The 13,498-nt window shown below is 41.6% G+C and overlaps 1 protein-coding gene across 2 annotated transcripts in view; it reads right to left on the bottom strand.

Moving 5' to 3' along the window:
• cntn5 (contactin 5) overlaps nucleotides 1-13,498 on the bottom strand; it is a 120,055-nt gene that overhangs the window by 46,243 nt on the left and 60,314 nt on the right. For both annotated transcript variants that reach the window (XM_054793930.1, XM_054793929.1), the window contains exons 6-9: nucleotides 13,150-13,245; nucleotides 8,406-8,609; nucleotides 4,663-4,765; nucleotides 1,735-1,916 (exon numbers count right to left, since the gene is read on the bottom strand). In XM_054793930.1, the coding sequence (XP_054649905.1) occupies nucleotides 1,735-1,916; nucleotides 4,663-4,765; nucleotides 8,406-8,609; nucleotides 13,150-13,245 (585 nt within the window). The remainder of the gene's footprint in view (nucleotides 1-1,734; nucleotides 1,917-4,662; nucleotides 4,766-8,405; nucleotides 8,610-13,149; nucleotides 13,246-13,498) is intronic.

Below are 13,498 nucleotides of genomic sequence, written 5' to 3'. Positions count from 1 at the left end.
CATTTGCATATAAGCAACCGCCGTTTGACGACCCTGCACCACCTGAAGCTCCAGTGTTCCACTGAATGAAAAAGCACCCCAGATCATGATGGACCACCCTCCACTGTGTCGGGTAAAAAACATCTCAGGTGGGATCTCCTTGTCATGCCAGTAACGTTGGAAGCCATCTGGACCGTCAAGGTTACATTTGTTCTCATCAGAGAATAAAACTTTTTTCCACCTTTCAATGTCCCATGTTTGATGCTCCCTGGCGAAGTCCAAACGGGCAGCTTTGTGGCATTGAAGGAGACGAGGTCTTTTGTATTCTTTTTTTGTTTCCCTTTTTTCCCTTTTCCCACAGATGCTGTCTGATGGTTATTGCTCTGCAGTCAGCACCAGTAAGGGTCTTAATTTGGGTGGAAGACCACCCTGTGTCTTGATGGACAGCCAATCGGATCCTCCGGTTCAACCCAGGTGTGATTTTTTTGGTTTTACCACTTGTCTTTTTTTTGTTCCATGATGCTCAGGATCTTTCAAAAAATGTAGAATGACTGATTTACTGCACCCAACCTCAGCAGCAATGGCACGCTGCGAGAGGCCTTTCTTATGCAGCTCGACAATCCGACCACGTTCAAAGAGAGAAAGCTTCTTAGCTTCAACCAGGAGGGCATGACAGTGTGAATGCCTGACAGAAAACATTTTGAGCAGATTTTGGCTTTTATAGCCTGTGGTCTTAAATTTTTTTGTTTAATTTCAGTTTAATTGTTGTGTTCAATAAATTACTTTTTCCAAAATGTTTTTTGTCTGATCCAAATGTGCAAAATGAAAATCTAGCAATTTTTCAACTGGTCTTAAGATTTTGATCAGGAGTGTATATACATTCATACAATATATTACTTAAAATTGTTTTCAATTTTTTTTTTAAAACCCTAATTTTTAAGGTGTGGCGCCTTTTATTTTGTAGTGGCGCACCGCCACGATCAATGACATGCAGCAGAAACACGGTGTTACTGTACTGGATGTTCAACGCTTACTTAAAGGTTGGATTTGGGATTTATGAAGGGGTTGACCCTGGAACAGATGAATTCACTGTTTTTTCATGTTTTGAAATGCACAGCCACATTTTTACTTGAATTCTTCATGAATATGATCGGTACCGTCCTTAATGATTATTTTTAAAGTGACAAATGTCCAGAAAAGGACATGCGCATGCATGCATGCATGCAAAGGATGGGTATGATGCTGACATAATCCTTGCTCTTATCTTTTCCTGTGGAATACAAGAAAAACACTTGCTTTCGGTTGTTTTCTTATCTATAATTATATCTCTATCTAGAATTGCAGTTTCTTAAGCTTGGCTTGTTCCTAAAACAGAACGATCAGTGGTCAGGAAAATATTGTTGGAAAGTCTTCAGTGTTTGGGGAAAAGCAGCAAAAAAAAAGGAAACTGCATGTCAGGAAAATCAGCACCAGTTTGAGCGACATCACTGCACACAATTGGATTATTGGGACAAGGATTGACGCAAATGTCAGTTTTTGCTAAAAGAGTCAAAGTGACGTACGAGAACCCGAACCCCGCTGAGCTTCAAGTTTTGCTGCTAAAATGAATTATTTGTGTAGAAGAGTGCTGTTTTTATGTAAGGTGGGAGTTTTTAAGACCTTCCTCCGTGGTTGGAATGTGCCCCACAGTTGAAGAGCTCACGCTCATTACCCCCCACAGAGTCAGTCATTCATGAGAACCACAAAAAGACTCACTGTAGACCTGCAGATGTCCTTTGAAAGCCGCTCCTCCTCTGGGATTTTCCGCCTTGCACTCATACGTCCCCGAGTCCTCCAGCTGGATGTTGGGGATCTCCAGAACCGCCTGGGACTTGCGCAGTCTCGCTTTTTTGGGGATGTTCCCGTTGAGCTTTCTCCAGGTGATGGTTGGGACAGGACTGTCAGCAAAAGCACAACAGAATACAAAATAAAATACATTTGTTCCAAGTCCTTCTTACCTCCAGGTGTGCACAAACTACACTTAAATCTAAAAAAAAGGAGTTACCTGTTGTCGGTATCATATTGGTCTTGAGAAGCAGAAACTTATCGGTTTGAAAAAAAGATAAGGTGCATCGCTATGTAAAGGACGGATGTTTTCACTGGCGGTTGGTCCACCTTCACATTTCCTGCTCTCACCAAGCCGTCACATTGCGTTGTCGTACGAGAGCGTGAGTGACGCGGCGCTTCGTGAGCTACTCTGCACTCACACAACTCATCCATCATGTGCACGTCGGAAGGGCCGGTGTGTGAATAAACCAAGATGGATGACTAGGCTTGAATCTAAACTTATCAGCAATGTGTGTCACGTTGCTGTTGGGTTGCTTGGAAAGCTCCTCAGATAACTGGAGGGCCAATATGAGCTTTCTTTCATTTATTTTTCAGGTTTGGTTTGGGTGAAATAAATCAAGTTAAAGTTAAGTTATCTTAATAGTTCATGAGTGATGGATTATGACATGATGTCACTATTAATAATTACCCTTCCAACAAAGTTGAAAGCTGTGCTAATCATTGGAATCAATGATTGGAATGCGATACAAGGACTTTCTCAACTCTACACTGATACCTCCTCCGTCTGCGCGTGAAGCAGCAAATAAGAAATGCTTTTGTCAAAGTCATCAATTGACAAGATCAGCTGCTGTTGCATCTTCCCTGGTGGAAATGCTGTCCCGCTGCGGTGATGTCCGAGCACAAACTCACCGTAATCACAGCAACTGGTTGCGACCGAGGTAAACAGTGACGAGGTTTTTTCGGGCCTTTTATTTTAGATTAGAGACATTTGATGACAGGCGGACATGAATAATTCATGCGGAGTAATTATAAACATCATGGAGTATGCCATGAAAGATAATTGGTGCAAAAAGCAAATCACTTGGCACTGGAGACAACTGGTAGTGTTTGTTTAGATGTTGTCAAAATCAACAATACATCTCACCATCACTCCTTCATAAATAACTAAAGTGCTAATATTACCACAAAATATCAGCAACAAAAAAAACAAAACATTTATCAACATGTTGGCACTTGGAACTTTATTTGGCTAAATGTTGGCTAATTTTGCAGCCGTGATCAATAACCTGAGGTGAGAAACAGTTATTGAATACAAGAAATAATCATCAATAAAGGTAAAAGCAAACTTAAATGTTCATTTATTCTTTCATTCATCATTTTTATGAATTTCACATTGTTTTATGCATGTCAAACTATCATTGGAAAACTAAAAAAATATGTTTTCTTTTGTGTGAACATTTTTGGCTTTCTTGAACGGATGAATCACATTTACACTTTTATTATTGGTGTCCGTTTTGGTTAGAGTTGGATTTTCTGGAACACATGCTAACATTAGTTTGTTTGTTAACATTAGTAAGTAAGTGTGCTAACTTTAGTACATGTACCAACATTAGTAAGTGTGCTAACTTTAGTAAGAGTGCTAACATTAGTAAATGGGCTAACATTCGTGAGTGTGCAAAGTGAGTACATGTGGTAAAACTTTAATATGTGTGCTAATTTTAGTAAGTGTGCTAACATTAGTAAATGTGCTAACATTCGTGAGTGTGCAAAGTTAGTACATGTGGTAAAACTTTAATATGTGTGCTAATTTTAGTAAGTGTGCTAACATTAGTAAATGTACTAACATTCGTGAGTGTGCTAACTTTAGTACATGTACTATCTTTAGTAAGTAAGTGTGCTAACTTTAGTAAGTGTGCTAACATTAGTAAATGTACTAACATTCGTGTGTGTGCAAAGTTAGTACATGTGATAAACTTTAGTATGTGTGCTAATTTTAGTTAGTGTGCTAACATGAGTAAATATGCTAAAATTTGTGAGTGTGCTAACGTTAGTAAACGTGCTTACATTTGTGTGTGTGTGTGCTAACACCAGTACATGTGGTAAACATTAGTATGTGTGCTAACTTTAGTATGTGTGCTAATTTTAGTTAGTGTGCTAACATGAATAAATATGCTAAAATTTGTGAGTGTGCTAACGTTAGTAAATGTGCTAACATTAGTGTGTGTGTGCTAACACCAATACATGTGGTAAACATTAGTATGTGTGCTAACTTTAGTATGTGTGCTAACTTTAGTAAGTGTGCTAACATTTGGAAATGTGCTAACATTCGTGAGTGTGCTAACATTAGTATATGTGGTAAACTTTACTATGCGTCCGAACTTTAGTACATGGACTAACTTTAGTAAGTGTGCTAACATTAGTAAGTGTGTTAACTTCAGTATGTGTGCTAATATTAGTAAGTGTACTAGCATTGGTATGGGTGCTAACATTACTAAGTGTGCTAACATTATTAGTAAGTGCGCTAACATTGTTATGTGTGCTAACATTACTAAGTGTGCTAACTTTAGTCTGGTTGGACTTTCCTGCTGGCTCTTCACTCAACGAAAGTGATGCAGCTATGAGTGTGTCCTGCTGCTACATTCATACATGCCAGCAGGCAGGAAACAAACATATATTGCGTACATTAAGCCTCTCAATTATTAGAACACATGCATCCCTCAGGCTGGAGCCTTCCCCCCAACTCCTCCTCCTCCTCATCATGATGATGATGATGGCTTGTTCACATGCCGCCTGAAGGATTGATGTGATGGAATGAAGAGTTGTGAAGATGAGCAACAGTGCTTATTGTTGACTTACTTCCCCAGCGCGAAGCACTCCAGTCTGACGGTGACGCCTTTGGCAGCCAGCACGGATGTCGGGAAGTGCACCTCAATTTTGGGCTCATATTCACCCATGACCCCTGGGAAAGGTTAGCAAAGAGGAAGTGCAGGATTACGGATATTGCTTTCTTTTCTTATTAGGCTGCAGAAGCTCAATGAGAGACGTTTCAAATATGCTCAACCTTTCATCCTGTTAAGATAACAAAACATTACACGCAGGACAAACACAACTTTTATTGCCATGACTTTTAAGAACCTGCTGAGACAGGTGTTGATTTCCTCGTCTAGCAGGGAAGGAGGAGGAAGAGAAGGAGGAGGAAGTGGATGGAAGAGCCACACAGACGCCGTTTCATTCTACTCGCTTACAAACATTCAAGTTTGGATGTTTGTACAAATGTATACTTTAGCTTTACTGCTAACTTTAGCAGCAGGTACCATGACTTCCTGTTATGTGTCTCCCTTAAACCAGTCCCCCTGCAACCTGTGTTAAACGAGGAACCTTTATATTACAATGCTATTGGAACAGACGCTACCTTCCTACTTTGCTACCACGTCTTTCAGCAAAGCTGTGACACTTTGCTGCTTACTCTCGTGTCATGGTGGCTTATTTTGCAGCTATAACAAAAAAAGACACACGACACAACAAAAAGACACACTGCGCTTGAGTGCTTCACCAGCACCTGGTGCACAGTGTGTATTAGGAGGAAGAAATGAGACAGACACAGAGTTGTTCATCGCTGTGCATGTTCTACCACTCACACACACTCATAATAAAGATATTTTTTTCTGTTTTTTTTTTTGCAATGTGCACTTTGGACACCCTAAAATACAAGATGCACATAAGATAAAATGGCCATGATTGCATTCATCCCATTTTTTATGTTAATTGTACTTATTAGTATTTGTATTTGTATTTATGTATAGTTATGTTCTGTACTGTATGTTCTTTTCAGTAATAAATGACTGCACTGTGCAATTATAATAGAAGATGTCTCAAACATGACAAACTGTATGAAGGGATGGGAATGCTATGCTTTATGTCCATTGTGTGCAATTTACTGTTGATTTATTGCCTTTTCAAGCAATGGAGGCAAAATGTAGCCGTCACCACTAGAGGTGCTGTTGAGTTTACTGTCTGAAGAGAAAACAGTGATGTCATACTACTTCAAACCTAAGTCCAGTACATGAAAAGATGTTTACACATTTCTACTGTATGTCTGCAATGTCCTTGAATATGTTGGGATTGTTTTCAGGAGGCTCTCGTCACGCCGACCGAGTTAGCGATGTCAAATGGCGGCGAAGGCGCACGCCATTAAGATGATGTACGAACACAACGACAATGCGTGCAAGCATCACCAATCCACTCCACAACCCGCCCAGCACCCTGCACGCGGCGATAAGACGCCATCAGTCGTGTTAAGTGGCGCCGTGACTAACAACCCTCCTTGACGCGCACCAGAGGATGCTGACATACCTTTTTTTTATTCCTCTGCCACTTTCAGGCCGACATTTATATCCATTGGCTGCCACGTCATGTCCAACTAAGAGTTAAAAAAAATACCTAAATATTATCTGTCTCATTAAAGCTTTTGAATGTTCCACAAGCATTATTCTTCATGTCAAATACAGCAGATGCCCGCCCACCTTTGGAATTTGACCTACATTTTCACCGGATCATTATGGTCATCATAGGGACTACGTCACAGCAGCTCCAAGAGGATGAGGCTTTGATACAAAGCAGAGTGGGGGTTTGTGAACAGAGCAGCTGGAGCCTGTGTGACGGAGAGGGATAGAGAAGCAAGCGTTCTACCACAAAGTTCTGCAGAAAAGTCCGATTGTATTTTATTTTTTATTACCGGTTTTGTGTTGTTTGCTGCAGTTTTGCTGTGTTTTTGCTTTTCCATTTACTACCAAAATTTGTTGGTAGCAGTAATCCAAAACAACCTCCACATGTTTAAAGTACTCCTGGCAAAAGCACATACCCCAGATTGTATAACACTTTTACAGCTACAATAGGACACAGCAGTGCAGGAGGACTGTTAAATGATATAGAATACGTATATAGTGTGTAATTTGTTATAACCCAAAGTGGCCCTCGAGCGAAAAAGCCCACCCTGCTGTACCCTGGTGGTTGGAGGCGGGATACAAGCTGACAATCAATGGCGTCCAACAGCGTGTAATGGAGCCCAGATGCTTGTTTTGATTAAGAGCCTTGGCTCAGGCTGACAACAGTGACACACACACACACACACACACACACAGGTTTGGACCATGTACTGTGTAATCACATTGAGCGAGACACAGATTGTGGCGTCTGATTGGTCGGCGCACGTGAGCGAGGCCTCCAACACGTGGGGCGTCTGCTGTGAGGTGTGCCAAAGTCATTTTCGGCACTTTAGAGGCGCCACACACAATATGGCAGGCTGCATGGAGCACGCCCTGGCAGAACCCAACCTTGATTGTGTCATGTTGGATGCAGAAAGCAGAACAAAATGACGACACCTGCACAACCCAAAGAGATCCAACACCAGACAGGTTTTACCATGCCTGATTTGCAACAAAATGCTGGTCTTTTCTTTCACTATTGTTTTCTATTTTGTGTCTGATGTCACATGTTTACCCCACCAAATAAACAACACAATCATAAATAATGTTATACATTTAAACAATACATAAACATATACTGCATATATAGCGCTTTGGCAATGTTAGCACATTTACCTACTGATGACAGAGCATCAGGAGCAACTGGAGGTTCAGTATCTTACCCAAGGATACTTTGACATGATCATGGGAGGACGGAGGATCAAACCTGCAACCTTTAGCTGGGGAGATGACTACTCTACCACCTGACAGACCAAAAGTTTGGACACACACAAGTGATGGTCCCAACCCCATTAATGCATGGTCTTTCACTTGTATAGTGCTTTTCCACTTCCAAGGCACTTAAAGCACTTTGACACGGCACATTTACCTACTGATGACGCAGCATCAGGAGCAACTGGGGGTTCAGTATCTTGCCCAAGGACACTTCGACACGATCACAGAGGAACAGAAGATCGAACCCGCAACCTTCAGGTGGGGAGGCGACTACAAGTACTCTACCACCTGAGCAATGAAGCCCCAGGCAAGAAATTCCACGAAGTAACCTTGACAAGGCACACCTGCGAAGTGAAAACCATTTCAGGTGACTACCTTGTGAAGCTCATTGAGAGAACACGGGTTTGCAGCACTATCCCAAAAAAATTATAAGACATAAAATATATGTCTAAAATATAAGACATATTTAGAGTTATTTCACACTTTTTGTTAAGAACAGTACATAATTCCATATGTGTTCATTCATAGTTTTGAGAATCTACAATGTAAATAGTCATGACAATAAAGAGAATGCATTGAATGAGAAGGTGTGTCCAAACTTTTGGCCTGTACTGTATATATGGCAGTCAAAGATCCTCTATATGACAGGATTTCTCTGCTATTTTTAAGGAACCTACTGCAAACACGCAAGTCAAAGATCCTCTACATATGACAGAGCACTGTGCTGTTGTTGAGCAGTGATAGCAGCATGAAAGAGGCGATACTGAGGTCTATTCTATCGACAAAGCATCGCATTGAAGATGATTCCCGTTGCTGCAGAGGCAGACTCTCACATGAAACTACAACCTGCTCTTTGTTGACAACATTTAACACCTCCCCCCACGTGGTGTGATGTCTTACCATCTGTTTTAAGGGTGAGCGGCGTGGGCGGGCTGAGGACGCGGGCGTTGGTGGCGGTGTTCTTGACCAGGCAGATGTAGCTGCCCACATCGGAGGGCTGAACCTTGGAGATGTACAAGTTGCCCGTCACCTGCGAGACGAAGCGACGGCTGTCCTCGGCCACAAAGGACGGGAACTCGTTAAACACCCAACCGTAGATGATCTCTGCAGGCAGACAGAATATTAGGGACAGCTCTCAGGATGATCACATGTGTGTGAAATAGCATGAAACCTCCAACACGACCATGAAATGGATGCTAAATAGACTCACATGACCAATAATACTTACTGCAGGCTTTTATTCTCTCATTATGTGTCAGAGAAAGACGTACTAACTATACATTTTACAGTCTGTATGCGCGTTGGACTGTAAGTAAATGACTAAAGTAAATGTTCCAGCACACATAAAGACGCCAATAGAAGACAATAACACTTGAAGGAAGTCATTAATGGACTGTTCATCAGCTTCAAATCAGCCTGCGTGATTTTAACAGAACAGACAGACTATCCAAAATCACATTAATATTTGTGTCATATTTAGTGAAATAAGTATTTGATCCCCTGATGAGCAGAGCGATTATGTGTCCTTTTTATTAAAAAAAATTCCCCTTGTTGTTGACGGGGGAGGACGGACACGGCATGAGCTCTGTTGACCATGCTGGAAATTTGAACTATTTGGTGCTTTCTCGACTATACTTCATTAACAAAATATCAGAACTGGCTGCTGACTCCCTCAACTTTAACTCAGATAGGCGAGAGGTACAGATTCCTTGAAATAAACTATAAGTATATAAAAAGTAAAGTATAAAGTATATAAGTAAAGTATATAACACAAACACAAAGCGGAATGAAAATGGAAATATGGATCCAAAATAAGAAATCAGTCTGGCTGTCGGATGAGGAGGAGGACGACGCTCGAGTGAAAAAACTGTTTCAGAATTCGAAGATATTCTCAAGAGCAAAAATTTGATATTGTTACACGCTTTGGAGAAGGAGATAAATGAGATACAAGAGCGCACTGCAGCACAAACAGAGCGAGAAACAAAGCTTGAGTTTTCACAAATAATGCTAGATTTGCAGTCACAAACAAAGCACAATTTTTCACAAATAACTCTAGATTTTCAGTGTCTGCAATAACAGATTCAATTGAAGAACAAAAACCTCATCGAAATGATCATGGGGGTCCATGATGATGTCATAAACCTTATGGAAGAAAATACAGTAGAACACTGAGCAAGGATACCAAAACACTGAGAAAAGAAATCAAGTAGTTGTCAGAAGAAAACGCTGCCTTGTGCGCTGCTCTTAAGGAGGTTAAAAACCCTATGGAAGAAAATAGAGCATTGTGCAATGACATCAACGTTCTGTAGGACGATATCAAGGCATTATTGGAAGACAATGCCGCCTAGCTTGCTTGATGTCAGGGTTCTACAGGATGATATCAAGGCTTTATTGGAAGACAATGCCACCTTGTGCGCTGCACTTAAAGAGGCCATAAACGCTATGGAAGAAAATAGAGCATTATGCAATGATATTATCGTTCTATAGGATGATATCAAGGCTCTATTGGTGGGTAATGCTGCCTTGCGCACCACTCTTGAGATAATGAAAGAAGCAAAGGAAAATATCACTGAGCAAATGAAAACTATAATTGATGAGATGGATCAGAATGCACAAATGAACAGAGCCAGGGTCAGCTCTTTGGTCTTTCCCATGGTGGCGGAGTGTTTGAGTGACAGGTGTCTTTTATCCCCATCATCCTTGTATCCTCATCACAGTGCTTCGAGTTACACCCAGGTCAAAAGACCGGGCAGCTCAAAATAGAGGAGAACCAAATGGAATGGACGTTCCTTCAACGAAGCAACAGATTGCCAACTTCCTACAATCAAAGGAGGTGGATGTAGACATCAACACCATCAATAATTGCATCCCACTATATGGCAGAAACAGGGCCTGCTCAACAAAGTACTAAAATTAGACACCCATGTATCTACATTCAATGACACTCACAATACGTGTTGCATTGTGAGTGTCACTGAATGTAGATTATATTATAGTCTTTCGAGTTGAAAGACTATAATATAATAGTTACGATAGTAATAATAATAATTATTATTATATTATCTGCTTTGATTGTATGAAAGAATAAGTAAACAGTGATTTAGTGTATGTTGAATACAGGAAGTGAACATACAATATGTATTAGTAATGGATGTGGATGTGGCTCTGCTTCTTCCTACTCCTTTTTGGACATGTGGAACTGTGAATTGCAACATGAAGTATTTAATGTAAACTGCATGCATAACTTAAACAAATCAGTCCTGTCCCTTTAAAAAAGTACTTGTCATCTCAACTCATGATGAGGATAAAAGACACCTGTCACTCAAACACTCCGCCACCATGCTGACCCATGCTGAGCTGACCCTGGCTCTGAGCTCCGTGCAAGATTTCACCTGGATTTCACCACAATGACGAAGGAGGAGCTGCTTGATGATATCAAGGGAGTTGGAAGCACACAGTGAGCAACAAAAGCATTAGTAAGACACTTTGACGGCAATGGATTGAGATCCTTGAGCGCCCGCAAGAAGAAGGTGTGTCACAAGATTTCAGAAAAAAGATGTCAGAAAAAAACTGTTTTTCGATAATAAATTAATTAATTAATCACACAATAAATGAAAATGAACTGGATCATTTTGCCGGCAGGAAGAGGATTCATCTAGACGCTCCATTGAACAACGGAGTGAGACCTCCAGTCATACGATTGCTTTGTCTCTTTGTGGGTGGGTAGGCGGGGTCCGCTAGCATACACACACACACACAGCAGTGCAGCAAGGGAGCCTCGTGAGGAGCGATGCAAGGTCATGCAGTGGAAATTAGGAGGGAAAAAAGATGCTTGCAAAGCCCAAGTCGCTACCACAAAAACGTTTGTGTGCCCAGTCATATTTTTCATTTGACTTTTTCTTAAAACTCATGTTAAAAATCCTCCAAGCATTAAAATAATATCCAAGGAGGAAAGCACAGGTGTGTGTTTTAGTCATAACAAGGCTTTGCATGGGACATGATGAATAGAAAAGGACTATGGAATGATGGAACAAGTGGCTAATAAAATGGATGGATGAACAGCAACAACATCCATGAGAGTCTCCTCTGCTGTATGTGATGAACACATCCATCATCATGTGCAAGGAAAAGAGAACAAACCAAGCTATACCGGCCTAACAATATTTGCATGTGTTATCTGTCAGCGCAGGGTAGGCCGGGAGTCACGTGTCATCTTGTGACTTCAAAGTAAAACTATTAAAAAAAGAATAAAAAACTGCAGCGTCGGCGCCGATCACATCTCAAACACTTGAACTCCAGTCAGTGCTGAAGCTTAACTAGGTGGCATTATGGTTTTCATCTACTAAGAAGACTATTTGATAAGGCGAGGGAAGGATTAACATGCACGTACGCACACACACGCGTGCGAGTGTGCACACTTGCGTTTTTGTGCTTTGCGAGTAAATCCTGCTGCCGGTGAGTGCAGTAAAAGCGTTGTCGGCGCCATAACGCAAGGTCATTCGCCACCTTGCTGATCAATATCTGCGCAAACACGCCACAGCACTTTTTATGCACACTCAGCGGGCCACTCCATTAGGTACACCTGCCTCTTCCTAATACTTTGGCCACCTTATTTAGTGGCATGACCGAAGTGGAGCGCTATTATTGTCCACCGATCAATACGGTTCGTGTTCAGACAGTTCACAAAAACGTGCATGCTGTAGACCACTACCATGAATCCCCTTGGGCATCTTTGGAATGTTGAGTAGTGCACTCTTATTGTAGTTGTTTTTTTTCCATTGGAGGTCGCCACAGCGAGACAATCGCATGATGGTTTTGTTTTGGTTGGCCGGGAATCATACCTACGCCCTCTGCCACCAGAGGCGGAAGAGCGAGCTGTGGAACCACCGGTGATCAAGTACTGCTCTCTGTTTTCATTCCATTGCTTCAAGATGCAATAAAATCACACAAAGGATTAACGACCAATGATCTGTGCACACTAAATCTCCACAGTGGAGCATCTCATTTTTAACTGACAATCTTACCAAACCCCAAACAATACTTCCATGATCAGAAGGATGCGTGTTAAATGTTGCATTCTGCACCAGTGAATGCTAACCTTAAGAGGTTGCATGAGGTTGTTCTGGTGGATGACGTGTGTGATGCTGACACCATCACATCCATCCAATAAAAGCTTCCGGAAGTGGCAATTTGAAGAGCACTGGTTGAACATGATGAAGTTGTTGGACTTGAGCAAAAGATAATTGGAGTCCATTTTTAATGTCACCCAAGAGAGTTGGAAAAAAAAGGTGCAAAAACTGCTTCACAATCTCACAGTACATGTTGGAATTCATCTTTCCCTCAATGAACCGCAGTTCCCCAGTGTCGGCAGCACTCGTGCAGCCCCAGACCATGACGCAATCACCGCCATGCTTGACTGGCGACAAGTCACAATCATCTTGCTACTCACTTGTGTTGCCCATTTTCACGGGATACTACATGTCTACTGCTAGAGAAGCTGTACACTGCCTACTCTAAATGATGTACTGTCCCTTAAAGATAATACAATGCATGCTGAGATACAGGATGAGGGCTGTATGTAGTACATGGAAGAAATGAAGAAATGGAATAGTGCTGCTTTTAAAAGGCAATGAAAGAGTCGAACCTGGAGAATGAGGAGGCGGTGTGCACATCAGCACAACACCTTGGCCTTCACGCACCGACACGCCGCCTCTGGTCTTCCCGCTGAAAGCTCCGATATCTGCAACACAACAATAAAGTGCAACAAAGTACAGGATGATGCTGCTGTCTACTGTCCGTGTGGTCACATGGTCAGAGTGCATTCAGACACACAAGGCTTTAAAGCAGGGGTGTCCAAAGTCCAGCCCAGGGGCCTGGGAGACCCACAGCTTGTTTCTTACTGGCTGTTAATAAACATAAATGTGAACAACAATAAAAGAGTAAAACACTTTCACTTTCTGTATGCACGTCTTGGTGCTTGAAGGTGTGGGAAT

Source organism: Dunckerocampus dactyliophorus, chromosome 12 (genome assembly GCF_027744805.1).
Source record: "Dunckerocampus dactyliophorus isolate RoL2022-P2 chromosome 12, RoL_Ddac_1.1, whole genome shotgun sequence".
Lineage (NCBI taxonomy): Eukaryota > Metazoa > Chordata > Actinopteri > Syngnathiformes > Syngnathidae > Dunckerocampus > Dunckerocampus dactyliophorus.
Note: the sequence above shows the minus strand (reverse complement) of the source record. Positions and strands in the feature narration are given on the sequence as shown.